This window comes from Martes martes, assembly GCF_963455335.1.
Source record: "Martes martes genome assembly, chromosome: 17".
Taxonomy (NCBI): domain Eukaryota; kingdom Metazoa; phylum Chordata; class Mammalia; order Carnivora; family Mustelidae; genus Martes; species Martes martes.
Window position 1 is genome coordinate 58,830,194 of NC_137905.1, and position 27,951 is coordinate 58,858,144.

Sequence of the window (27,951 nt, forward strand, 5' to 3'; positions counted from 1 at the left end):
TGCTCGGTTGTGCCCATTTCTTTAAGGTTTTGGAGTGTTTTTTGTGTTTTGCTTTTTTTACAAGTCCTCAGGCATTTCATCATTTTGGGGGATGGTTTTTCAATAGGAGAAAAAAGTATTTTGTCCATAATACAGTGATGAATATTATCAAGATGGAAGTCTGTTTTTTCCTATACCACACAATTTGTAAATAACCCCCCCAGTTAAGGGGGGGGTGTTTGTTTACATACATTTTATTGGGGGAGGGAGGGAAACAGATGAACTAGATCCTGGAGTATCCCTGTGTAATTCCCTGGTAACTTATGGTGGGGAGGGACTTTGAAAAAGGTCACAAGGAAGAAGCCATATAGATTGATTTATTACTGTCTTACAATTTTAAATATATGCGGTCTACCAGTATCTTTAACTTTTTATAAAGCTTTATTAAAAAATGGAATGGAGAGCGGGGTCCCCTCCTCCTGCCTCACGCAGCACTGAGAATTTCCAAATAGCTTCTCTCTGGCTCAGGAACTGGGCAGAAGAGCATCATCCCAGCTGCAGAATTTCTATCCTATTTACCTGTTTCTTGCCTCTGTAAGCCCTATCCTGCAGATAGAGTTTATATAAGATCCGGGATGCAGGTTTCACATCACCAGACACCACAAAAGCTGAACCCTCCCCCTGAAGGCACATGATTCCCTTGCAGTACGTTCCCACACGCCCTGCAGAATAAACCACTCTTGGGGGGGCACAGAGAAGAGACGCTGTTCTCAGGGCACTCTAGGAGGCCCCGCAGGTAACCAGGACTTTCAAACCCCCTTAGCTGTCAAAACTACCTAATGAGGAAGAAGGGGCTGCTGTGTGATGCCCCCGGCCCCCAAGGGCCCAGAGAACCTGCCCTATTTTATACGCTGACGAAGGTGGCCGGGCTCCCAGAGGCCCCCAAACCTGGTCTGGGGGGGACCCCTCCTCCCAGTGCGAGTCTCCTGTGAAATCCCAGAGTCACGGGAGGAGGTTAGGCCTTGAGCCGGCCTCCCCGTGGGCTGCACTGCCGTCCCCGGTCCGAGCGCCGGACGCGTGAGCCCGTCCCCCGCGGCTGCAGGCAGGAGGTTATCTGGTGTGAAGCTTTCGGTGTTGAATGATGTGGGAGCTTTGGCTGAAGGATTTCCCACATTCTCCACACTCGTAAGGCTTCTCGCCCGTGTGGACTCGCCGGTGCTGGATGAGGTTGGACTTCTGGCTGAAGGATTTCTCGCACTCCCCGCACTTGTAAGGTCTGGCTCCCGTGTGAATTCTCTGGTGCTGGTTGAGCGTGGACCTGTGGCTGAAGGACTTGCCGCACTCGCCACACTCGTAAGGCCGCTCTCCGGTGTGAATGCGCAGGTGCTGAACGAGTTTGCACTTGTAGCTGAAGGACTTGGCACATTCGTTGCACTTGTAGGGCCTTGCTCCGCTGTGGATCTTCTGGTGCTGGATGAGGTTGGAGCTTTGGCTGAAGGAATTGCCACACTCCCCGCACTTGTAAGGCTTTTCTCGCGTGTGCACTCTCTGGTGTTTGATGAGGGTCGAGCTGTAGCTGAAGGCCTTCCCGCATTCGCCACAGGCGTAAGGCCTCACGCGAGTGTGAATCTGCAGGTGCTGGACGAGTCTGAACTTGAAGCTGAAGGCTTTCCCGCATTCGCTGCATTTGTAAGGCCTGGCGCCAGTGTGAATCCTGTGGTGCTGAATGAGGTTGTAGCTTTGGCTAAAGGATTTTCCACATTCGTTACACTCGTACGACCTCGTTTCCGGGTAAGCTCTCGGGCACTGACTAAGGATGGAGCTTTGGTTAAAAGGCTTCTCACAGTTGTCCCAGTCGTGGTAACCTTCTCCCGGGTGCAGCTGCTGATGCTGGAAAAGTTTACAGTCATAGCTAAAGGACTTCCCGGGGTCGCTGTACTGGGGAGGACTTTTTCTACCCTGGAAGGAGTCCCCATGTTCAAAGCTGCCGTGAGGCTCGGCTCCTCTGAGAGTGGCCTGGTGCCGGAGCAGGCCCACGATGGCCAGGAAGTCCTTCCCAACTCCCCCACAGGGGAAAGGCTGCCCTGACACGTGCACTTTGTACCTTGTCACAAGCTCCATGTCCCATCTGAACGGCTTCTCCTCATTGTGCTTCTGGGGCTGAAGATTTGCGCCCAACCACAGTTTCCCACACGCCTTGCAGATGGAGTTCTGCCCACGATGTGCTCCTTGGTCCTCACCCAGGTACAAAATGTCTCTCCCAAGCAAGACACACTTCTCACAGGGCTGAGCGCTCCACACGGATGGAGCTGGGCTTGGAGTCCTGCCCACGGACACCCGCTGCACCGAAAGGGCCTCCTCCTCCTCCTCCATTCCGTACCAACAACCTGAAAGCAAACGCGGGGGAGAAGCTTCTGTTATCCCCCAGGTCAGGCTGGTAAAATGGGCCGGAGCCCTGGGACTCAAGTCACAATCGGAAGGAGCCACGGCCTCTAATTCATGCCTCTGCCCCGCAGCGGGCTGCAGGGGACCAGAAGCCACTGGGGGAGGAGCGGTGTGGGCACGGGCCTGAGCACCCTGGACGACCCCTCTGATCCCCAGCTGAAGTGGCTGGGACAGGACGAGCAAGTCCGAGCGTGGCCCGAAACAATACCAGATGCAGGTCCACGCAGGAACATCTCTTAGTAAGATGCGCCCCCGCTCTTCCACGGAACTGCCGGCGCCAACGAGGAGGGAGAAAACCTGAGCGCGCGCTGGGCCTGGGCAGGAGTGGCTGCTGCTTGTCGGGCAGGAGCTGGCCCGGCCCCGGTGAGGTCTCTGCCCACAATCCAAAGGTGAGAAAAGAAGTCCGGCCCCGGGCAGGCGGCGAGTCTTACCTAGTGAGATCACGAGCGCGAAGTTCTCCAGCATCACATCATGGTACAGGCATCTCTGTGTCTCGTCAAGGAGCCCCCACTCTTCCCAGGAGAAGTACACAACCACGTCTTCGAAGGTCACACTACCCTGCCAGGAGGGGGAGAGATGAAACCACAAACAGGCAAGCCTCGGTGCCCCTTCTCACTAGGTCTCAGCCCCGTGCACCAGCCCCCAACCAGGCAATGTCCCTAAAATCCTCCCCAGGGTAGCCACCAGGTCCAACCTCGGCTCCTAAGTCCCTAATACCCATCAGCTCCCACCCCCCCTTGCACAGCTACTGGCATCACGAGTGCTCGGCAAGAGGGACCCCACTTCCCAGGGCAGCCTTTCATCTTCTGGGTTCGAGGACACTAATCATACTGGACTAGAGCCTCCATGAAAAACCTCCCTTTAATACCCAGATACGGGGAATTCGCAATTAGCAGCTCACGACCTCTGCCCTTAAATTAAGCTCCTCTACCAGGCTCCAGGTACGGATGCCACAAACCAGCGGCCCTCTCCTGTCCCCTACCTGCGTGTGAGAAGTCCAAGGCAGGACTAGACTCAGTACCGGAGTTCCGCAGGCGCCTGCGGCGCAACCCCTCACCGAGGGCCCTGCCAGGGCTCCACCTGTTCGCCACCTCCCTCTTCCCGATCGAGAATCTGGTTCTACTTTAAAAAGGAGTTGAAAGCCCAACCGTTTCTCCGGCTTCTGGGGCTTCTGGGGATTTACATCTCTGTAGCCTCCACCCCAACCCTCCCACTTTCGGCAGCGGTGAGCCTGGTGAGGGAAGGACGCCCGGGCCGCCCACGGCTCAGCCGCCGCCGCCGCCCGTCACCTCCGGGCCGCTGTCCTTCCGGGTCCTCGGCAGCTTCTCCCTTACAGGTCGGTGCCACAGTGCGTCACCTGTAGAGGCGGGGCCCTCGGAGCTCCCGCTCGGACCCTGCCCCGCGACTCCACCTCGCGTTCCGCTCGCCGGGGTGGGGCAGACGGGAAGGGGCCCGGGCCGCAGGGACGCAAGCAGGTGCCCGCTTCAGGCCCCGGGGACAAGCGTTTACCTGAGCCGGGTCCGTGGGCGCAGCTGCCGCCATGGGACTCCGCGGGAAGAGCAGGACCGGCAGCGGCCCAGGGCCACGGGGACGCCTCCTCTCGTGCTTCCCCAGTCACCTCGGCCCGACCCTGCGCTCTGGACCTGCCGAACAGCGAACAGCCCGTCTCCTGGACCTTCATTGGCTCCACGCTGGCGGCGCCGGGCACAGGGTCCTCTGGGCAATGCCGTTCTCAGCGCTCCACAGGCCTCTGCGAGGGGTGCCACGCGTCAGGACCTCCCGGAACACAGCCGCAGCTGCTCTGCGAGGGGCGCTGTGCCCGGATTCCTGGGGAGTCGCGATGATCCCCAGAATGTTCAACACCGATGCGCTTTTAGACTCCCCCACAGCACGCTCCCGGAGGCTACAGGGACGACTCCCGCTGTCCCCAAAGCTCACAGATGCAAATGGACCTAGTGTTCCAGAGTCACTCAGAATCACAACTGTGTCTGACTCTGGGGGGGGTGGGGGGGGGAAGGCGACCTCATCTCCCACACCTGTTTTCTCCAGGCTCACTGCCCATGGCGTGCCTTTGTCCAACGCTGGAAATCCATGGATTCTGGTCTTTTGGTCCAGTTTTACAGTCACAAACAGGAGTCTGGGAGACCCCTTGAGGAAAATGCTAAGGGATCTAAAGCTTCTGAAACCCAATTCTCACTTCGGGGCTCTCTCCCGACTTTGCGAATGCTCGGGTTGTTAAGGGATGTGGGTTATAAAAGGTAAAGCTCCAAACCATCAACCGTGTCCCGTCAGAGATTCGTAACTGTCCTCTCTGGCTTCCCGGACTCCGTGCGGGACCCGCTCACCGCTGCGGGGGTAGTTCCGAGCTACTGAGTGCCATGGAGTTGAAGCAGCAAATAAAACTGTATTTTATCTGTCTAGGGGGTTTAAAGAGATGAAAAACATACTCCTGAACTGAGGTGCCAAAGAGCGTCCCTAATCTGTGTGTATATGAATGACAGGGCGTCAAGGATGCTAAGAGCCTCTCAGTGGACAAGCCCTCCCACAAGTGTGTGAAGAACATTCCCAAAACAACTACATTCTGGGAGGGGAAAAAACACTAAGTGCACCAAGATTTTTGGGGCTCTAAAGCTTATGTCTCTTGTGGAAAAATGTACAGGTTTGACAATTCCAGGTGATGAACCCCTATCCAAAGGGCCATCTGGAATTCATAAATGCTGGTATCTGTTCTGACTGCGCCACCTTCAGGTTCCTGACACCCCAAATTACGGAAATTATGCCTACTAGTAACAGGAGTACAACTTCTTACGCGTTCAAGTGAGAGGAAGTGTCATGGACATTTTCTCCAGGAAGGTATGTTGAAAGCCGAGCTAGGCCTCTTGAGCCCAACAGCTGGCTGAATGGAGCCCAGTTGTGAATGCAAAAAACCAGTCTTTGAAGGAAATTAAAAGTGCCACTCCAGGGAACAAACGGTACGAAAGCAAAACAGCCTGACAACTGATACAAAGTTCTAGTGGTCTGCAAAGAAGATCAAAGCGGCCCCAACGCTCCCTTAAGCCAAAACCTAATCCAGAGCAGGGCCTGTCTCCACTTCTAGAAAGGCTGAGAGAGGTGAGGAGTCTGCAGAAGACCAGCTGGAAGTCACCAGAGGCTGGGTCCTGAGGTTGAGGGAAAGACGCCATCGCCACACCATCGCAGCACAACGTGCAAAGTGCTGGCGCAGAAGCTGCGGCGAGTGATCCACAAGATCGAGCTCAGAGCAGACCAGATTTCCACGGCAGACAGAACAGCCTGCGATGGGAAGACGCCCTGCATCTAGCGCTGTCAGAGCTAGAGACGTCGAGCCTGGCTTCAAAGGACGGGCCAACTCTCTCGGCGGGGGCCAGCGCTCCTGTATCATTCTGGACGTCCTGGGACCCTTACCAATTAGGCTCAATCTCTGGAACAACAAAGCCGGGCGGAGACACCATGTTTACAACCTGGTTTACTGACTGAGACCTACTGCTCACTTGTCCACAATATACCTGGCCACGCAAGAGCTCCATAGCCCATGGATCAAGGAGTAATTTTGATTTTCAAGTCTTACTGCTTATGAAAAATACAATTTGTAAGGCCACGGAAGTAAAGTGAAAACCCTCTGGAATTTCATTCTAGTAGCCATTCATGGGCGGCAGAGTCCAGTATGAGCAGGAGTTTGGAAGAGGTTGATTCCAACCCTCACGGATGACTCTGTGGGGACTTAGAAGAAGTACCAGTAGCTGCGGAGAATCAGAAGTAGAGAAGGTGTGACTGAAAGGCTGCACCGTACCATCTCATGGACGACCAGAGAAAGGCACTGCCCGGGGCTGCCTGCGGTGGAACTACTCCCGGGAAAGATGCCCGAGGACGGCCAAAGTGACCGCTGATAAGGAAGGGCTACGGTGAATGTTTCGTGAGAGGACTCGTCCTCTGCAGGGTAAACTTCATTGTCTGACGAAACTGCCACAGCCACCCTGAGCCACAAACAAAATGATTAGGACTTGCTGAAAGCTTAGGTGAGTGTTTTCTTAGCGCTTTTTTTTTTTTTTTAAGAATGAACACAGTTTTTTGGTTTTTGTTTTTGTTTTTTTTTTAAGATTTTATTTATTGGGGCGCCTGGGTGGCTCAGTGGGCTAAAGCCTCTGCCTTCGGCTCGGGTCATGGTCCCGGCGTCCTGGGATCGAGCCCCGCATCGGGCTCTCTGCTCTGCAGGGAGCCTGCTTCCTCCTCTCTCTCTGCCTGCCTCTCTGCCTACTTGTGACCTCCGTCTGTCAAATAAATAAATAAAATCTAAAAAAAAAAAATTAAGGTTTTATTTATTTATTTGACAGACAGATCACAAGCAGGCAGAGAGGCAGGCAGAGAGGGAGGAGGAAGCAGGCTCCCTGCAGAGCAGAGAGCCCAATGCGGGGCTCGATCCCAGGACGCCGGGACCATGACCCGAGCCGAAGGCAGCGGCTTTAACCCACTGAGCCACCCAGGAGCCCCAGCAGGAACATATTTCTTAATTAAGGTCTGTATATTGGTTAGGTGGGGTTTTTTTGTTTTTTGGTTTTTTTTAATAAGGCCTAATGCTTTTTGTACATTTAAAAGACTACAGTGTAAACATAACTTCTATTATATATGTCCTGCGAAACCAAACACTTCGTTTGACTTGCTTTATCGCACTGGTGTAGAACCAAACCCACGCCTCTTGTGTTGCTGGTGATGGGACTACGACATGCCCCTCGGGTGCGAGCAGCAGCACGGGCAGAAAGGAGCCTTCCTGGAGCATCCATTATGGGGCAAACGCAGCAACTTCTTAGAAAAGGAGTCTTGACAACCTTCCCTCCCTCAGAACCTGGACAGCTGGAACTGAGATCCAACTACGCAAAACCACATTCTCTCTCTCTCCTGCTCAGAGTGTAAAGGGAAAGAGGTCCCTGCACAATAAATGTAATCTTTCCTCCATCATTCACAGCAACAGATGAAAAATGCCGTTTAGACACTGTAGACATTCACAGTCATCGCGGTCCACCCACACTGTCCCCTCACATGCAACATTTTTCACCCAGCGTTTTCATTCAAATCAGCACTGGATTTCTACTGTCAAACTCCCCAGACCTCAAAAAGCCATACATGACATTTTCATGAAATTCCTTTTGAATAACTGCTTACAGAACGGCTCCTTTTGTATCCTACAACTGCTACTGAACACAGGATGCAAAATTCCCAGATTCACTGGCATAGCTTATGAGACTACAAGGATTTTTTAAAGTGTTACTAAATAAAACAATTGTGTGTTCTAGAGAGAACTTAGAGCCCAAAGACTCTGTTGGGAAAAAGATGTTTTGTCTGTCACTGCTAATGAAGTACAAAGAGGGACTGTGGAGACGCTGAGAAAGAGGAAGGCAGATGTTCATGCCCCGGAGCGTGGATTCACACCCAGGGTATCGGGGTTATCCAAGAGGACAAAATATCAGCTGAGTGAGTGAAAAGAGTCAAACACACTCGCCAGGATCAGGATGGTGCCTATGGCTCTGGCTTCACAGGAGGAGAGTCACTGCTGAGAAGGGGCTGACCCCTCTGGCGTGTATCTCTCAAGGACAAGGACAGTGTGGAGTCAAGCCCAGACCATGAGGCTCAAGCACACGACACATCAACATCACAGATGCTGTCAGTTTTCCACACCTCCTAAGCTGCTCGATTTGTCTGCAACAGCCCAGGGAAAATGCACACATTTCCCCCAATGCTTAGGTTTCTGCTTCTCAATGAAACTGGCGCTCTCGCAGGAATGTCCGAAGAAAAGGGTGAGGAATTTCCAAGGACCCCAACTCTAGTCTAGGTGGGAAAGACAACATTCAGATCTAAGTTAGCTGAAACTACCTTATCAACTTAGCAGGGTCCTGGGATCGAGTCCTGCGTTGGGCTCCTTGCTCGGCAGGGAGCCTGCTTCTCTCGCTGCCTCTGCCTGCCTCTCTGCCTGCTTGTGTGTACTCTCTCTCTCTCTGGCAAATAAATAAAATCTTAAAAATAAATAAATAAATAAATCTTTAAAAAAATAAAAAAAGATAAAATTGTATGGAAAATCAATCTGTGTGGTTATATACTAGATTTTTTTTTAAAACGTAGAAGAATGGTATCCAATTAAGAAGGGGGGGGGAGTGGAGTAAACAGGATGAAATTCCTTTCATATATTTATGATTAAGTATTTTGAAATAAAATTCCTAAGAATAAAAAAAGAGGCTTATATTCAGAATCAATGTTCACAGCATCTACTCATTATACAGCACAACACTAGGAACAACCTTCAACAGATGAGTAACTGAATAAATTCTTTAACACCCGTACAACAGAATACTACTCAGCGGTAGTAAGGAGTGAATGACCGACACATGCACTGAGCTGGATGGATCTCTCGCATGTTCGGTTTCATCGGAAGCCCATGTTCATGTGCAGTTCATGAAACTATAGAGATGGAGAGCGGATCAGTGCTCTTCAGAGGACAGGGATGGGACGGAGGGTAAGCTGGTGTGAGTGCAAACAGCAGGAGGAAGTTTTGGTGGTCACAGACCAGTTTTCTATCTTGACTGCACTGGTGGTGATGTGAATCTCTACATACGGGCAAATTACTGTAATAATACACACGTGCAAGTTAAAAATGGCGACACCTGAGTAAGATCTATAGCTAAGATGTCATTTGGAGAGGCAGGGTGAAGGGAACATGGGACTTTCATACTATTTATGCAATTTCCTGTGAATCTATACTTAAGCTAAAAATAAAATCTAACTGTGTATCAAACCTCAGGCCCTAACCAAAGTTAATTTTTTAAAGATTTTAACATTTATTCATTTGAGAGAAAAACTGAGTGCACGAGCCAGGGGGTGGGGAAGGCAGAGAGAGAGGAGGAAGCAGACTCCACGGAGCAGGGAGCCCGGTGTGGGGCTCGATCCCAGGACCCAGAAATCGTGACCTGAGCTGAAGGCAGACACTGAACCATGACACTGAACCATATGAGCCACCCAGGTGCCCCAAGAGAGGTTAATTTTAAATTTAATGATATAACTCCTATTAACCACTGAATGATAGAGAACATTTCACTAACAATGTTGTGAAGACCAGCATATTCTCAAGGCACCTGGGCGGCTCAGTCAGTTGAATGTCCAACTCTTGGTGTCTGGGGGGTCAGGAGCCTGGGCTCCCTGCGAGCATGGAGCCTGCTTAAGATTCTCTCTCCCACCCTCTGCTTACGCTCTCTTCTCACTAAACAAAAGTGAGAACAAAATAAAACCAAAGTGTGTTTTCTAATGTATGTATCTACTTAGCGGTGTCCACTCCTTTATCGGCACACCTTTACAGACCTACTGTCCCCAAGTATCACCTTCACGTAAAGAAAACAAGGGTTCTGGAGGAACAGGCAAAATGGGTGAGGGGAGTGGGAGCTACAGGCTTCCAGCTACGGAATGAGAAGTCATGGGATGAAAGGTACAGCATCCGGAAACAGTCACTGTGGGGGCGCCCGGGGGGGCTCACTCGGTTAAGTGACTCTTGATTACGGTCCTGAGATCAAGCCCAAAGGGCTCCGCACTGAGCGGGGAGTCTACTTGAGAAATCTGCCCCCCAGGCCCCCCCTAAAATAACCCTTTAATAAAAGCTAATAGTGTGCGGTACTGCGGAGTGTGCGGCGACAGGCGGTACCACGCGGGCTATCACGGTGAGCACTGCACAATGTACAGAATCGCCGAGTGACCACACTGCACGCCCGAAACTAGTACAACACTGAACTAGTGCACCACTGTATGTTAAGTAAAATCAAGTTAGTTTGCCTTTTTTTTTTTTTTTTAAAGAACGCATGCATGAAACATGACACTTAGATTTTTGGCCTCAGCAAGTAGAAAGACCGAGTTAGCACTGACTGAAACTGGGAAGGCCGGGGCCAGGGAAGGACTGCAAGGAAGTGCAGGAGGAATTTTTGAACACGTGGGGGTCTGTGACAGACACAGATCTGGAAGTTTTCTAGCATTTACACAGTGTGCTATTTATAGTCACGACACTGCATGAGATCAGAAATGAGTGTGCCGTCTGAGAATTCAGGAATGACTAATGGGCAAGGGAAAGAAGGGAGAGGAAAAGAAATCAGGAATAAAAAATGTCAATTGTGGTAAAACCTTCTGAGAGGAACTTTACACAAAATCTTAGAAGTCACCATTGGATTCAGGAGTCAGCTAATGACAATGGAGTTGTGAGGCTAACAAACCAACCCTGAATGAGTGGAGAGCTACATAGGAATTGAGGTAACCGAGTGAGAGAAAAAAAAATGCTCGAAAATTTATCTTAAAAGTAAAAGTGGAGAGAGACAAATGGTAGAAGAGGAAATATACTGGATCAATTAAGGAGGGGAAAGTTTTTTTTTTCCAAGATTATTTATTTATTTCTTTGACAGACAGAGATCACAAGCAGGCAGAGAGGCAGGCAGAGAGGGAGAGAGGAGGAAGCAGGCTCCCTGCTGAGCAGAGAGCCCGATGTAGGGCTCGATTGATCCCAGGACCCTGAGATCGTGACCTGAGCCGAAGGCAAAGGCTTTAACCCACTGAGCCACCCAGGCGCCCCAGGTATTTTTAAAAGGGTAACAGTGCTGAGAGTGTTACTTTAAAAAGAGACTGCAAGGGGCGCCTGGGTGGCTCAGTGCCTTCGGCTCAGGTCATGATCACAGGGTCCTGGGATAGAGCTCCCTGCTCAGCAGAGAGCCTGCTCCCCACCCCACCCTCCCGCCCGAATCTCTGCCTACTTGTGATCTCTGTCAAATTAAAAAAAAAAAAAATCTATATAAAAAAAGAGAGAGGAGTGGGTCAAAGCCTCAGCCTTCGGCTCAGGTCATGATCCTAGGGTCCTGGGATCGAGCCCCACATCGGGCTCTCTGCTCAGCGGGGAGCCTGCTTCCTCTCTCTCTCTCTCTCTCTCTGCCTGCCTCTCTGCCTACCTGTGATCTGTCTGTCAAATAAATAAATAATCTTTTTTTAAAAAGAGAGAGAGAGATACTGCAAAAGCAAGCCCAGTGCAAGAGAAGTTAGTGTGCTGAGATTTCATAAAGAACTAGTGCCCAGAGAAGTTAAGACATGGGCGGCATAGTCCTTAGCTGGCATTAGTAACTGACCCTAAAGCAGAGGGGAGGAATCAGTTGTATTTTGATAAACGTAGGTCCATAATGAGACTTGAACCAACCGGGACCTCTGGGTGGTTCAGCTGGTTAAGCATCTGACTCTGGCTCAGGTCCTGATCCCACAGTTCCGGGACCGGGTCCTGCACCGGGTCCTGCACCAGGCTTCTTGCTCAGCGGGGGGCCTGCTGCTCCCCAGGCTTGTGTGCTCTCTGACTAACATAACAGAAGTTAAACCAATTGGTTTTATGGAAGAAAGCAAAAACTGTTTTCAAATGGTGATTTCTTTGTTCTTTGTGTTATGGGAGCAGAATATCAAGGGACAGAGGGGAGTAATATTGGAAACATAATGAAATAACATTTAGATTTCCTGGACCTGCCAAAAGTTTACCGGATCTACTGAGTCAAGAGCTGAAACCCGAAGATGCGATTAAGAGCCGGAGAGAAGCTGCCAGAGCTGGGACGTCTGCGCCCAGGGCTTGGGGAAGTTCTAAGTGACGGATCCGCGGTGACTGGGCTCCTTATCTGAGCGCACTGAAATACTTACAATTATTAAGAGCATTTAGGGGAACAGGTCCTAGGTTTCCTGAATATTCCCCAACTACATGAAGTCAAGGTTGAAGGTGGTGGCAGCACTAAGACTAACAAGGAAATCGCTACTTGGAGTCTTTCTAGTAAAGGGAACGGTGAAATTTTAGAACAGGAATAACGCAACCCTGGATTTTACATCTCTAAAGAGCAGGGAACCTGTGTGCTACCCGAGCTGGGGGCTGTGGAAGTCTCCTTTAAGCCGCATCCCGCTCTGTGCAGCGAGCGGCTGGCGTGTGGATGGGCGCCGCGTGCGCCAAGACTCACTTCGGTGGGGGCGCGGCCCCCCCTCCCCCCCTCCCCCGCCACGGCCGCGACTGGGGGCGGCGCTGGAAGGAGCGCGCGGGCTAGAAACAGAAGCAGGAATTACGCCTCCTGCTGCCAAGCTGCAAACAGATGACAACGCGCCACGGAGAGGACACTGCGCCCCTCTGAAACTGAAGTCTGCTTTACACACAAAGAAAAAGGAAAGATTTCCAAAAGCCTTTAGCCTTGTGCATGTCAGATCACAGATTATGTATTTGGGAAAAGTACTTCTGTTTCACAAACGTGTTCTCCTTAAAGCTAAACAGGACCACTCTGACGTTGCCGAAGCAAACTTCAGAGCTGTCTGCCGGGGTTTCTTTGTTCTCAAACAGCTGCATGAAATGCTTGCTGCCAAGTCCTTTCAGGACAGCCCTATTTAAAACAACAACCACCACTCTTTCTGGTATTTATGTTTTAATTTCCCAGAACACCAAATGCTGCAAAACGCACTCTAACGTACAGTTCGACATGTTTTGACAGCATAATCACAAATTCACCAACTAAAATAAATGTACAGAACAGCCCCATCTCTCCACGAGTCCTAATCCCCCTCTGCAGAAAGTTGTGCTCCCTACCCCCGAGGTCTGAAACCCTCCGTGCTTTCTGTCCCTCAGGTTTTAGGCACATCTTATCTGTTTGATAAGGGGAATCAAACAGGATAGAGCCCTTCTACTCAAAACAGTGAACTGGTTTTTGTCTTTGTTTTTTTAAGAGATCTCGTGTATTCATTTGAGAGAGCACGCACTTGAGGGCAGGAGGAGCAGAGGAGGAAGGACAGACAGACTCCACAGCGGGCACGGCGCCCAACGTGGGGCTCGATTCCATCACCCTGACAGCACAAAGGAGTCAGAATCAAGAGTCAGATGCTTAAATGACTGAACCACCCAGGTGCCCCATACAACATCACATTTGTGGGATGTCTGGGTGGCTCAGCCGGTTGGGCGTCTGCCTTCGGCTCAGGTCGTGATCCCAGGCTCCTGGGATCAAGTCCCACATCGGGCTCCTTGCCGGCAGGGAGCCCGCTTCTCCCTCTGCCTGCTGCTCCCCTTGCTTGTGCGTGCTGTGTCTCTCTCTCTCTAGTAAATAAAATCTTAACAACAACGCATTTGTGATTCACCCTTGTTTTGACGGGGATCAGTAGTTCATTCTCTGTAATGCCAAGCAGGCTTCCATTGCGCAGATGTACCACGGTTCATCGACTCCCCAGATGCAGGACATATGAATCATTTCCAGTTCCAGATATCATGAATATAGCCAAACACTGTCTATAGTTTTTTGTTTCAACTTAGGATTCTGAGTTGTAATGTGTAAACATATATCTAACTTAAAAAAAAAACCCTGCAAAAAATTGTTCTTCAAGGTAGATGTACCTTTTTGCATTGCCAGCAGCAAGTACCTGAGAATACCGATTTCTCCACCTCCATTTCCAGACAATTTCAGATCACAGAAAGGTGTCCCTGCAAACTGCTGTGGTTCCGCATGTATGTTCTCATGAGCACACAGCAAGTGTGTTTGCTATGAGCATTAGTATGGATGCCTGCGTGATACTCTCGTGTGTATGTACATGTCTGCATGTTTGTGGGTAGGCAGGGAAAGGGAAGGGACAGGGAGGGGTACTGGTAGGTACTCCTAAAGCGGCTCAAACGGTGTATCATAAAAGATTTGGTTGTTTTGACTCAAAGTAGTACATTTGCAGAACTACATCAAGGCCCCAGAATGTTTTCCAAGTCATTCCTAAGGTTTTCCCAATAGCCTGAAGCTAACTGGACACTTAGCCTGCACACCAGTACCGCGTGTGCTTTCAGGTCTCATCCTGTTTATCCTACCAGCAGTCAGCGGAGTGATAAATGCCGTATTATGGAGAAAAACCAGGGTTCTAAAAATCCGTATTATGGAGAAAAACCAGGGTTCTAAAAATAGCAAAACATGCTCATAGTGCTTTCTAGTATACCTTGAGTTCCCTGACAGATCACAGGATACCCAGCTTCATGTGAGTTTCGGGCAAAGAACAAATAATTTTATAAGGCATATTGCACGGGACATATAGTAAAAAAAAAACTGTTCACCTAAAATTCACATTTAACTGAGTGTCCTGCATTTTTATCTTCTAAATCTGGCAACTCTAAGTAGTCCGCTAATGCACTATTTCAACTGGGTGTAATTTTAACACATGAAACTGGCCTTTTAAATTTCTTATTATTGCTTAAACAATACGAATTTACTATATTACAGTTCTGGAAGTCCAAAGTCCAAAAAGTCTCCCTGTTGTCAGCAGGGCTGACTTCCTTTCCCGAGGCTCTAGGAAAGAGTTCGTCTCCCTCATTCTTCAGAGCGGCTCGGCAGCTCCGGGCTCACGGCCCTTCCCATCTCAAAGCCAGCAATGGCGAGCTGAGTTGTTCTCACCCCGCGTCACTTGGACACTTTCCATTTTCTGCCTATCGGCTCCCCAACCAAGAACCTGTTTGACCACACTGGGCGGGCTCAGGTAATCCAGCATCATCGCCCACTTCTAGGCCAGTTGATTAGCTCCCTTAACTCTACCCACTACTACCTGCACTCTCCTTTGCTGTGTAATCTGACCCTCGAGACAAGATGTGTAAGGGCGACATTATCCGACTTATCCCGTTGGCTTAGAAAGTGTTATAACTCCCCAAACCCAGCACAAACTTTCCCTCTCATTAGGAACAACATTAGGGTCATAAGGATTGAGGGATTTTGGGTGCTGGATCCTCCTTAGTCGCTCACGGTAAGACGGTGACGCCAACGGCTCCATCCTTTTAGCGGGTTGTCCGCTGTGTCCTTCACTGCATTACTGACACCACGGAACACAGGAAGAGAAAAAAGAAACCCCCTCTTCTTCAGGATTCTATGCTAGCAGCTACAATTTCTCCCCCTTATTGCTTTCAACCTAACCATTCTCTTCAGATACTTTGTCTTGCTAGGAGTAAATGTATTTTTTATTTATCTGTATTTTTATGGGTCTATGAAGCTATTAACTGAACACGTTTAAAGTGTACACTGTAGGGGCACCTGGGTGGCTCAGTGGGTTAAAGCCTCTGCCTTCGGCTCAGGTCATGATCTCAGGGTCCTGGGATCGAGCCCCGCATCGGGCTCTCTGCTCAGCAGGGAGCCTGCTCCCCACCCCGCCTGCCTCTCTGCCTACTTGTGATCTCTGTCTGTCTAATAAATAAATAAATAATCTTTTTAAAAAATAAATAAAGTGTACACACACTGTAGTGAGTTTTAACACAGATATATACCACTGAAACCATCACCACAATGAGGACAGGAAGCATGTTCATCACCATCCAAAATTTTCTCATAACCCTTTCTACTACATCCCTCACTCATTCAGCCACTATTCTCAGGAAACCACTGATCTCTTCTGTGATAACAGATTAGCTTACATTTTCGAGTCTTAAATACACGGAACAATCCTGTGTGTTCACTTCGTCTAAATTCTTCCACTCAGCATAATTGTTTAGAATCATCTACGCTGGATATATCCATATTCTGTTCCTATTAGATCATGGATTTGTGCCCACAAATTCGTATGTTGAACCCCTAACCCCAATGTAATGGAAATAGAAGGTAGGGTATGGGGAGGTACTTCTGTTAGATTAGGCCATCTGGTTGGGACTCTCAAGATGACGTTAGTGCCTTTATAAGAAATAACCAAAGATGGGGCGCCTGGGTGGCTCAGTGGGTTAAAGCCTCTGCCTTCGGCTCAGGTCATGATCTCAGGGTCCTGGGATCGAGCCCCGCATCAGGCTCTCTGCCCACCGGGGAGCCTGCTTCCTCCTCTCTCTCTGCCTGTCAAATAAATAAATAAAATCTTTAAAAAAAAAATACCAAAGACAAAGCAGGGGAAGATGGCAGAGTAGGAAGAGGATGGCTCACCAGCCAACAACTACACATAACACAACTCGCTCTGACAATGACCTTAAGACTAGAACACTTATTCCACAGCTGAATACAAAAGCCAAATAGAGGGCGTCTGCATGGCTCACTCGTTAGGCATGTGCCTATGGCTCGGGTCGTGATCCCAGGGTCCTGCGATCGAGCCCCACATCAGGCTCCCTGCTTCTCCCTCTCCCACTCCCTCTGCTTGCGTTCCCTCTCCCATGTGTCTCTGTCAAATAAATAAAATCTTAAAAAAAAAAAAAGAAAAAAGCCAAATCGAGTAGGGTAGGAGGGGTTACAGATGTCGTGTAGAACCAAACGCCCAGCACGCCAAGCCACAAGTGGGAAGGTATCACAGGCACACAGGTCCTCCCTAAGGAGTAAGAGGCTCCGTCCCCACAGAGGGCACCTCCTGGCCCTGGGGACCCGCACAGGAAGATGAGCCCCGTAAAGTCTGACTTTGAAAACGAGCAGAGCTTAACCCTGAGAGATCTGAAAATCAGCAGGGCTAAACTACGGTAATGGCAGAGCCAGAAGGCTATGGGAAACTGAGATTCTGTTCTTAAGGGGCCACCATACTGTAACACTCCGTCTGAAAGTAGCACAAAAGGCAGCAGTTTGAAAAGCACCCAGGTCACACGTGAAGATTGACTGACTGATTTTGGAGCACGTGCCAGAGGAGCGAGCGTCTGCAGAAGCCTCCGAGGAAAAGACGTGGGCGGAGACCCCCCTTCGGGCTCTCGTTCAGCCTAGCCGGCCAGATGCCTGTGGGAGCCAGATCTGACCCTCTCGCTCTACATTTGCTAGCACTGCTGCCCCCACCGTGTTCCCTTGCAAACCTGCCCCACCTAAGCTACCTATCCCCCATCAGGTACCCCCCCCCAAAGCAGCTCCTGTGCTGCCGCAGAGCATGGGCACCCCCGGCTGGGACAGGCACCTCTCCAAAGTGACTCCTGCCCCAAGGCGGAGGGAATCCTCCCTCTCCCAGCACACCAGCAGCGGCTACAGCGAGGTTATCTCAGCCAGCCGAAGCAGGGGCCAGCCCCCTCCACTAGGGGGCTTAGAGGAACCATGGCCGGTTACTGCAGACAGACGGGCTGACGGCCAGCCCACCGACCCGCCTGCCCAGAGCAGCCCCCGACCAGTTACAAAAGAGCTTAAAAAGCACACTCAGGGGACATACCCCACAGTGACTGGTTCTGGGGACTGGGGGGACTGCACCACTGGGACCCAGAGAATGCCTTCTACATAAAAGGTCATTACTTTCAAGACCGGGACCTGTAACTGACCTAATACATGCAAACAAACAGTCAGACAAAACACAGAGGAATATGTTCCAAATGAAACAAGACAAAACCTCAGAAAAAAGAACGCAATGAAACAATCTACCTGAGAAAGAGTTCAAAGTAATGGTCCTAAAGACGCTCACTGGTCTTGACAGAAAAGTAGATGAGTTCAGTGAGACCTTCAATAAAGAGATACAAAACATAGGGGCACCTGGGTGGCTCAGTCAGTTATGCATCTGCCTTCGGCTCAGGTCAGGATCCCAGGGTTCCGGGATCGAGCCCCACGTCGGGCTCCCTGCTCAGTGGGGAGCCTGCTTTGCCCTCTCCCATTCCCCCTGCTACTGTTCCCTCTCTTTGTTTCCCTGTCAATAAATAAATAAATAAAATCTTAAAACAAAAAAACAAAAACCAAGGCCCATCTACACGTGGCCTACATCTGTAGGCTGCCTATGAGAGACTCACTTCAGACCTAAAGACACACACACAGACTAAAAATGAAGGAATAGAAACACATATTCCATGCAAATGGAAGTGAAAAACAAGCTGGGGTAGGAATACTTATAATAAACAAAGTAGAGTTTAAGACATGGATTGTAATAAAGAGAAAGAAAAGCACTGCATAATTATAAAGTTGATCCAACAAGAGGATATGACAATTGTAACTATCTATGCAACCAACAAAAGAGCATCTAAAAATATGAAGCAAACATTAGCAGACACAAAAGGAAACTAAAAGAATACAATAATAGAAGGGGACTTCAACAGTCCACTCACATCGACGGACAGATCACCTACACAGAAAATCAATAAGAAACAGTGGTTTTAATCAATAAACCACACAGACTTAACAGACATATACAGAACATTCCATCCCCAAACAGAAGAATACACATTCTTTTCAAATGCACATGGAACATTCTCCAAGTCAAATCACTTATTAGGTCACAAAACAAGTCTCAATAAATTTAAAGACTGAAATCATATCAAGTATCTTTTCCAACCACAACAGTATGAAACTAGAATCAATTACAAGAAAAAAAATGGAAAAAAACACAAACACATGGAGGCTTAACAACACGCTACTAAAGAGGTAGTCAAATCAAAAAGGAAATTGAAAAACAGCTGGAGACAAATGAAAACAAATACAAGACTTCAAAATCTTTGGGAGGAAACAAAAGCAGTTCTCAGAAGAAAGTTTATAGCAATACAGACCTACCTCAAGAAGCGAGAAAAATCTCAATCTAACCTTATACCTAAAGTAACTAAAAAAAGAACAAAAAAAACCAAAGTTAGTAGAATGAAAAAAATAATGAAGATCAGAATGAAAATAAATGAAATAGGGGGGCCTGGGTGGCTCAGTCAGTTAAGCGGCTGCCTTCGGCTCAGGTCGTGATCCCAAGGTCCTGGGATCAAGCCCCGCATCGGGCTCCCTGCTTAGCAGAGAGCCTGCATCTCCCTCTCCCTGCTGCTCTGCCTACTCGTGCACTCTTTATCTGCCCAATAAATAAAAAAAATCTTAAAAGAAAAGAGGTGTGCCTGGGTGGCTCAGTGGCTGAGCCTCTGCCTTTGGCTCAGGTCATGGTCTCAGAGTCCTGGGATCACGCCCCACATCAGGCTTTCTGCTCAGCAGGGAGCCTGCTCCCCCCGCACCCCCCCCACCTGCTTGTGATCTCTGTCAAATAAATAAATGCAATCTTTTAAAAAACTAAAGATTAAAAACCAATAAAAAAAGATTAAGGAAACTAAGAGCTGGTTCCTTGAAAAGATAAGCAAAGTAGATAAACTTTTAGACAGACTCATCAAGGCAAAAAGAGGATTCAAATAATCAGAAATGAACAAGAACTTATGGGCGCCTGGGTGGCTCAGCTGGTTAAGCGACTGCCTTCAGCTCAGGTCACGATCCTGGAGCCCTGGGATGGAGTCCCGCATCGGCTCCTTGCTGGGAGTCTGCTTCTCCCTCTGACCCTTCCCCTTCTCATGCTCTCTCATTCTCTCTCTCTCTCAAATAAATAAATAAAATCTTAAAAAAGAAAAGAAAGGGCGCCTGGGTGGCTCAGTGGGCTAAAGCCTCTGCCTTCGGCTCGGGTCATGATCCCAGGGTCCTGGAATCGAGCCCCACATCAGGCTCTCTGCTCTGCGGGGAGCCTGCTTCCCCCTCTCTCTCTGCCTGCCTCTCTGCCTACTTGTGATTTCTGTCTGTCAAATAAATAAGTAAAATCTTTAAAAAAAAAAAAAAAAATTTAAAAAAATAAAAAAATAAAAAAAAAAAAAAAAAAAAAAAAAAAGAAAAGAAAGAGGCCTTACAACTGACACCACAGAAATATAAAGGATTAATTATATACCAACAAACTGGACAACCTAGAAGAAATGGATAATTTCCTAGAAAAATATAACCTTCCAAGACCAGATCACAACGAAATAGGACATTTGTACAGACTGTTTACTAGTCACAAAACTAAATCAGTAACCAAGAAACTCCCAACAGGGGGCGCCTGGGTTGCTCAGTCAGTTAAGCGTCCAACTCTTATTTTGGCTCAGGTCACAATCTCAAGGTCATGAGAACGAGGCCTACATTGGGCTCTGTGCTTACATTGGGCTCTGTGCTGGGCATGGAGCCTGCTAAGAGTCTCTCTCTCTCTGCCCCCCCACCCCACCCCTACAAACAACCCACAACTCCCAATAAACTAAAGTCCAGGACCCAAACGATGTGGGAAACAGGCAGAAGAAAAATTATTAAATGTCCTTACCCACTGACAAACCCTTGAAACAGGCACAGGGACATTCCTCTAGGGACTCAACTGCCTCCACCTTAACACTTTGCAAAGGGCAAAGGGCAATCATAGCCTGATGACCCCCCACCCCCAACCAGGATCCTGCAAGTCTACTTTAACAATTCCTTTGGAAGCTTCCTTTATCTCTAAACCCTCCAAGATGAGCATTGACAATCATTCCCAGGCATATGGCCCACTGATATACATCTAAAGAGTCTCACAACAAAGGTTTTGTTACTGGTAATGAATCACCTTTTCCCCAACAACAGCTAGCCCCTCCAGGTCCTGGAAACCTTGCTCCCAAAAAAGGATGATTTACGCCATCCCTGATCCCCTCCTAACTTGCAAGCATATAATGGAGCACTCCTCACAACCCCGGGCAGCAGCTCTTTCTGCCCACGGGTCCTGTCCTCCTGCTTTAATAAACCACCATTTTGCACCAAAGATGTCTCAAGAATTCTTTCTTGGTCATTGGCTCCGGACCTCACTCACCCCACCGAACCTCACCTATGTTCTAAGACTTCATCACAGTGGCTTCACAGCTGAATCCTACCAAACATTTCAAGAAGTGTTAGCACCGATCCTTCTCAAAATACTACAAAAATATAGAAAAGGAATGCTTCCAACTTCATTTCTCAAAGTTAGCCACTACCCTGATACCAAAACCAGATGAACACACCGCAAAACCGGAAGATTACAGGCCGATCAATATCCCTAATGAACACAGATGCAGAAGTCTTCAACATATTACCAAACTAAATTCAACATACATTAGGAAAATCATTCAATCCCACAATGAAGTGGGATTTATTTCAGGAATGTAAGGATGATTCAGTATCTGAAAATCAATCAATGTAACACAACATATTAACAAAATGAAGGATAAAAATCATATTATCATCTCAACAGGTGCAGAAACAGCATTTGACAAAATTTAACATTCGTTCATAATAAAAACTCAATTAAGTGGGTTCAGAGGAGAAATACCTCAACATAATAAAGGCCATGTTTGAAAAAAATGACAGCTAACATCATATTCGATGGTGAAAAGCTTCAGCTTTTAAATAAAAGCTTTTTTAAATAAATAAAATCTTTAAAAATAAATAAATAAATAGTGTTGGGAAAACTGGGTAGCTACCTACAAAAGAATGAAACTGGGCCACTTTCTTACACCATCCACAAAAACAAGCTCAAAGTGGATTAAAGACTTAGACGTAAGTCCTGAAACCATATAACAAAAAGAAGACATATGCAGGAATTTCTTTGACATCAGCCTTAGCAACACTTTTCTAGATGTATCTCCTCAGAAAAGGGAAATAACAAAAACGAATTGGACTACATCAAAGCAAAAAAATTACGCATAGCAAAGCAAACCATCAACAAAATGAAGAGGCAACCTACTGAAATTAGAAAAGATATTTGCTAATATATCCAATAAGGAGTTAATATCCAAAATATACGAAGAACTCACACACCTCAATACCAAACCCCCCCAAACAAGCCAATTAAAAACTGGTAGAAGACCTAAATGCACATTTTTCCAAAGAAACATACAGATGGCTAACAGATATGTAAAGATGCTTAACATCCCTAATCATCAGGGAAATGCAAATCAAATCCACAATGATTTATCACCTCACACCAGTCAAAATGGCTAGTATCAAAAAGACAACTCTTGTGCATTGTGCGTGTTTGGGAGTTGGGGGGGCGAGGAGGTAGGATGCAAAGTGGTGCAGCCACTCTGGAAAACAGTATGGAGGATCCCTAGAGAAACAAAAATGAAATATATACGATCCTGTGAATTGTGTAAGACTGGTGATTCACAGATCTGTACCCCTGAAGCAAATAATACATCATATGTTAGTAAAAAATAAATAAAAATAAAATAAATACTTAAGTACTTAAAAAGAAAAGAAAAGAAAATATATACAAAAAGAAAAGAAAAGAAATATATATGATCCAGTAATTCCAATTCTGCCAATTCCAATTCAGGGTATCTGCCTGAAGAAAATGAAAACACGAATTCAAAAAGATATACGCATCCCTGTTTACCACAGCATTATTTGCAATAGATAAAATATGGACCCAGGCTAAGCGTCCACTAATAGATGAATGAGTAAAAGATGTGAGGTGTCTGTGTATATATGCACCCAAGAGTATATTACTCAGCCATAAAAAAAAAAAAAAAATGAGGGGCGCCTGGGTGGCTCAGTGGGTTAGGCCTCTGCCTTCGGCTCGGGTCATGATCCCAGGGTCCTGGGATCGAGCCCCGAGTCGGGCTTTCTGCTCGGTGGGGAGCCTGCTTCCCTTCCTCTCTCTCTGCCTGCTTCTCTGCCTACTTGTGATCTCTGTCAAATAAATGAATAAAATCTTTTTAAAAAATTAATTAAAAAATTAAAAATAATGAATTCATGAGGCGCTTGGCTGGTTCACTGGTAGAGCATGTGACTCAATCTCCAGGTCATGGGTTCAAGTCTCACTTTAGGCATGGAGATTATTAAAAAAAAAAAATAAATAAAAATCTTGCCATTCACAACATGGATGGATCTAAAAGGTATTATGCTAAGTGGCATAATAAATCAGAGAAAGACAAATAATATGATTTTAATTATGTGTGCAATCTAAAAAACAAAAACAATCAAGCAACAGCAGTAACAAAAGCAGCTTATAAATAAAAAAGGAGGCTTCCTACTGAGCAGGGAGCCTGATGTGGGGCTCAATGCCAGGACCCTGGGATCGTGACCTGAGCTGAAGGCATATGCTTAATGAATGAGCCACCCAGGCACCCCTTAATTTTAATGATTTTAAAAGTGCACAGTGGTTAAGTCATTATGGGCTTAATCTTTCATTTTAATAATGACCCCTTCCAATACCTTTTTATGTAACTTTTTGCCATAACTTCCTTTGGAAATATCTGTTCACATTTTTTGCTTGTTCTTTTAAAAAATTGTAACTATTGATATTCTTTATTTTAGATACTTGTCCTGTTGGATATCTTTTGCAAATGAAGTCCCAATCTTCTGCTTCTGGGCCTGCCATAATGCATATACTGGTCAGTTGGCTGGTATCCCATAAGTCCCTTAAGAGTGACTCCTCTGCCTTGACAATTTCAAATAACCTGTCTTCAAGTTTACAGATTCTTTATTCTACCTGATCAAGTCTGCTACTGAACCCCTCTAGTAAATTTTCCAGTTTAACTGTTGTATTGTTCAGCTCTAGAATATCTGGTTTGTTCTCTTTTACAGTTTCCATCTCTGTTGATATTCTTACATTGTCCATGAATTGTTTTCTGATATTGTTGTCTGTGTTCTCTTAAGTCACTGAGCATGTTTAGGACAGTCGTTTTAAATTTCTGTGAAGTAATTCAGAGGCCTACATTTTTATAGGGCTAGTTTCCAGGTTCTTTCGATTGAGCCATGTTTCCTTATTTCTTTGTATGCTCTGCATTCTTTTGTCAAGATCTGGGCATCTGAAAAAACAGCCAACACTTCCAGTCATTAAGAACTGCACCTGTGCAGGGGAAGACCTTCACTAAGTCCTGGGGTCACTCAAATCTCTTCTACGAATGCATATTCCCTGTGCTGTGTCTGTTAACTACAGCATATATGATCGCCTTTAAATATCTTAGTTTCCTGGAGAGGCTCTTCCTTGCTTCTTTTTAGAAGCCACAGCCACTTCCCGCCCCACAGAACAGGACAAGCATTGATGAGGGAGCGGAAGGCTGGCTGAGGACAAAGCAAAAGCTGGCACCTTGCACCCCCTCTCCACCCGCTCCCCTCGGTAATAGGTGTGACAATCCTCAGGCACCCCTGGCTGCCCTAAAAGAAAAACAAACAGTTAACTTGCAGAGATCACAATCCTGCAAGACAGGAGTCTCCCTTGGTTTACAAATGTCCTAGAGATTTACAACAAAGAAGCTATCTTAACAACAGCCCAATTTCCAGAGACAAATAACTCAGTTCCTCAAGCCCTGACATCACCCTCCCCTCCATAAAAACTGAAGGAGGCTGAGGTAGAAGGAAATGTAAATAAAGTTAAATTTCTTCTAAACCTAAATCTCACTAACAAGGACACTTGATAGAAGAAGTGTGAAACTTTATCTCTAAACCTCCAAGATAGTGTCAGCAATTATTCCCAAGCATATGACCCACTGATATACATCTAAAGGGTCTCACGAGTTACTAGTTATAAATGACTTTTCTCCCAACAATAGCTAGCCCCTCAAGGTCCTGCAGACCTTGGTTCCAAAATTCCTTAGAGACTAACATCATCCCCTTTGTCCTCACCTACCCAACTCATGTGTATATAATCAGCCACTCCTCGGGATAGCGGGGGAGCAGCTCTGCCTGCCCATGGGTCCTGTCCCGTGCTTTAATAAACCACCTTTTTGCACGAGAGACGTCTTAAGAATTCTTTCTTAGCCGTCGGCTCCGAACCTCACCCACCGAACCTCACCTACGTTCTAGAACTTCATCAGCATCTCCCTGGCCTCATGTTGCCTCCTGTATGGTATCCAGAAAGGTTTTTGTAAACCCAGTCAAGATCCAATCGGTCCTCTGATGAGCCTCACCGTCAGAGGCAGCTCTGAAGCCTGCTACGTAGTTCTCCCTGCTTAAGTCTGTTTCCCCGCAACAACCACCACAGCCCAGAATGACCTGCAGATTTCAGATACCCATGGCCTCTTCCCATTTCTGTGCTGCACTTGCTGTGCCTTCTGCAGTCCGAACTTTCCTCTTTTGACTTAGTCCTTCATTCAAAGTGCAGCTCCGCCAGTCACCCACCTGTGTTGCAGAAGTTCTCACAGATTTGCCCCTAACCTAATCCTCCAACCTGAATAAAATATCCCAGGCCCCACCAAAGTTGCCACAAAATCCATGAAGTCCTTTGAGTGAAATAAACACTAGCTCCAAGGACTGAGTATTAATGTGCCAACTCCTACGCCTCTCTATCCATCCCATGTCCACTCTTCTACTAGTACCCTTCATCAGCTCTGAGTCTCCCCCTGTCCTTGACATTTGCACCCTCCGTGCCACTTACTTCTCTAACTTAAGTATGTGAAAACTCAAAGCCATCAACCAGATATCCAAGCAAGAGGCCCAGTTCTCAGCCACCACCTTTCCTTTCCTAGTCTGAAAATGGTTTTACCATCATTACCCAGAGGTTGCACCTCCCAAATATAACTCACCTACCTGGACATATACGGTTGCCACCATATGTTGGATGTTTCCGTCCTGAACCCCTCCCCAGAATTCCAGATGTGGGTGTCTGGCTGCCTACTTGATGCTCTCACTCACTGGTCTCTGAAACACCTCAGATCTTAAAATAGCCAACAGAAAGTTACTGATATCCCCAGTTAAAATTACTCTATGATGAATTTCCCCTTATCTGCTGGAATTTTCATCCTTCCTGTTGTTTAAATCAAAACCTCCGGGTCATCTCCGAATCCTGTGCTTCACTTTCTCGCTGTTCCAGAAAAAAAATGTTTATGCCCCACCCCCAAAATTTGTATTTTGACACTCTATGCCCCCCCACAACCAAACTGATGGTATTAGGAGCTGGGACCTTTGGCTGGAAATTAGGAAGGAGGCCCTCACTAGACACAAAACCTGACTATGCAAGCATCCTGATCTTGGACTTCTTGCCTCCGGAACTGTGAGAAATAAATTTCTGAAATTTATAAATCCCCGAGCTTGTGGTATTTTGTTATACAGCAATACAAAGAGACCAATCATGTGACTTCCCTTGCACATCAGGAAATCCAACTGACTCTTAATAAAAACTGATCCGGAGTCCAGCCACTTCTAAGCCACCACTGTCCCATGAACCCTCAACTGGACTACAGTGGACTCCACCCTCGTTTTCCTTCCTCTTCCCCCATCCTCACAATCTGTTCACTACCATGCAGGCGGAAGAAGCCTGTTAAGACCTGGCTAAGAACGTCTCCCTTCTCGAACCCAAAGTTCCCATCACCTCTGGTACAGGTTACCAAATTCTAAGGCAGCCACTCCTGTCCCGAATCCCATCTTACTGCTCCCACCTGAAGGAAAGGGAAGCTATGGTTTCCTTAACGCTCCCAGATTACCTCCACAAATGTTTTTACACCCCTGTATTCAGATAATCTTTCCACACCTGTTTACATCAGGTGCCCCAAATGGAGATACCTCCATATAATTCCCCATATGGACCCAGGGCAGAGGCCTGGGATTTCTCCAGGGTCCCGAGACCCAAGGTCTGGAAGAATGGCACGTAGTCCCTGCACACTACAGTGGAGAATACAGGAGTGGGAATAGGAGCCAGTGAGGGACCAGGACACCCTACACATACCTGCGTACGTTCCGTAAGTGCGTCTGTAGCCATGTTTTGACCGGCAGGTTATAGATAAATACAGGTCGGGTTTCAGTGGGCTCAGACTCTTCTGTGTACCCATGCCTGGCCGGTAAGCGGGTGAATTTATGACTGGAGTCTACCTTTTACGGCTCAGTGTTTCGTCTTACTAGCTCTGTGTCCTCGAAAAAAAGAGTCAACCTCCTAATGCCTCAATGTCTCCATCACTGTCCTTCCGTCTGTTTTTCCAATCAGTAGCCTTCGAGAAGCCTTCGAAACCCTGTCATTCGTGTCGCTCCTTTGTTTACAGTTATCCACAGCTGCCAGAGCCCTGAGCTCGCAGGCAGCACCCTCGGCCTGCTCCTCCAGGTGAGACTCCGCCCAAAACACTGCTCCCCGCAGGCAAAACCACCCCCAGCTGTCCCGAACATTCCCGGCTCAGCGGCACGTCCACGCCTTTGCACAGGTCGGTTCCTCTGCCTGCAACACTCCCCCACACCTAATCACGACAGTGAAACTAACCGCTCCCCGTAACTAATCGCAAGTGAAACGAAACCGGGAAGCTGAGATGTCATGTTTATTCAGAGTCGTATGTCAGAAACGGGACCCCACCTACTAGTGCCTCGTTATCCTGGAGTGACGCGGGATGTGAGGACATGAGCCGGCGCCCCTCAACCGGAGCCCCTCAACCGGAGCTTAGGATCTGGGTGGCGGTGAGGGGCGGAAAACGCAGCATTTACCTGAGCCGGGTCCCTCAGCGTGGCTGCCGCCATCCGGGCCTGTGGGCGGAGCGGGGCCGGGAGCGGGCAGGCGGTTCTTATACCGGCCCTGGTGCGGGGCACCCCGGGCAGCGTCGCCTCGCCTCAGACCCGCCTCTGTATGGCGGGGTCAAAGACTCCTCTGACTCCTCTCGCAAGTCACCTCGCACACACCCAGCGCTCCGGAACTTCTGCCCGGATGAACACAGGGGAGAAGCCAAAATGACCGCCCGGAGGAGGACGCCGGAAGTCCCGCCCCGCGTTCGGTGTCACACACGGAGGACGCCTGTTGTGAACTTTCATTGGTTCAGCGAGGCGGCCGTTAGGCGCGGAGCATACAGGGTAATGTAGTTCCCACGGATGCAGACGCCGTGGGTGAGGGTGCTCGGCGGCCAACCCGCAGACAAATTTCGACCCAGGAGCTGCGCTGGGAGAT

At 47.9% G+C, this 27,951-nt stretch overlaps 1 protein-coding gene across 2 annotated transcripts; it reads right to left on the bottom strand.

Moving 5' to 3' along the window:
* Positions 1-401: 401 nt before the first annotated feature.
* Positions 402-27,769, bottom strand: LOC308358864 (zinc finger protein 418-like). 2 transcript variants are annotated; one of them, XM_080829344.1, is made up of 5 exons: positions 27,498-27,690; positions 4,697-4,841; positions 3,934-4,174; positions 2,856-2,982; positions 402-2,366 (listed from the first exon to the last, which is right to left on the bottom strand). In XM_080829344.1, exons 3-5 carry the CDS (start codon positions 3,964-3,966, stop codon positions 1,090-1,092), a joined length of 1,437 nt encoding a protein of 478 aa, XP_080685470.1. In that variant the 5' UTR covers positions 3,967-4,174; positions 4,697-4,841; positions 27,498-27,690; the 3' UTR covers positions 402-1,089. The 2 variants fall into 2 exon arrangements, with proteins under 2 accessions (XP_080685470.1, XP_080685469.1); XM_080829343.1 differs by lacking the exon at positions 4,697-4,841 and having other exon boundaries at positions 27,498-27,769.
* Positions 27,770-27,951: the final 182 nt, after the last annotated feature.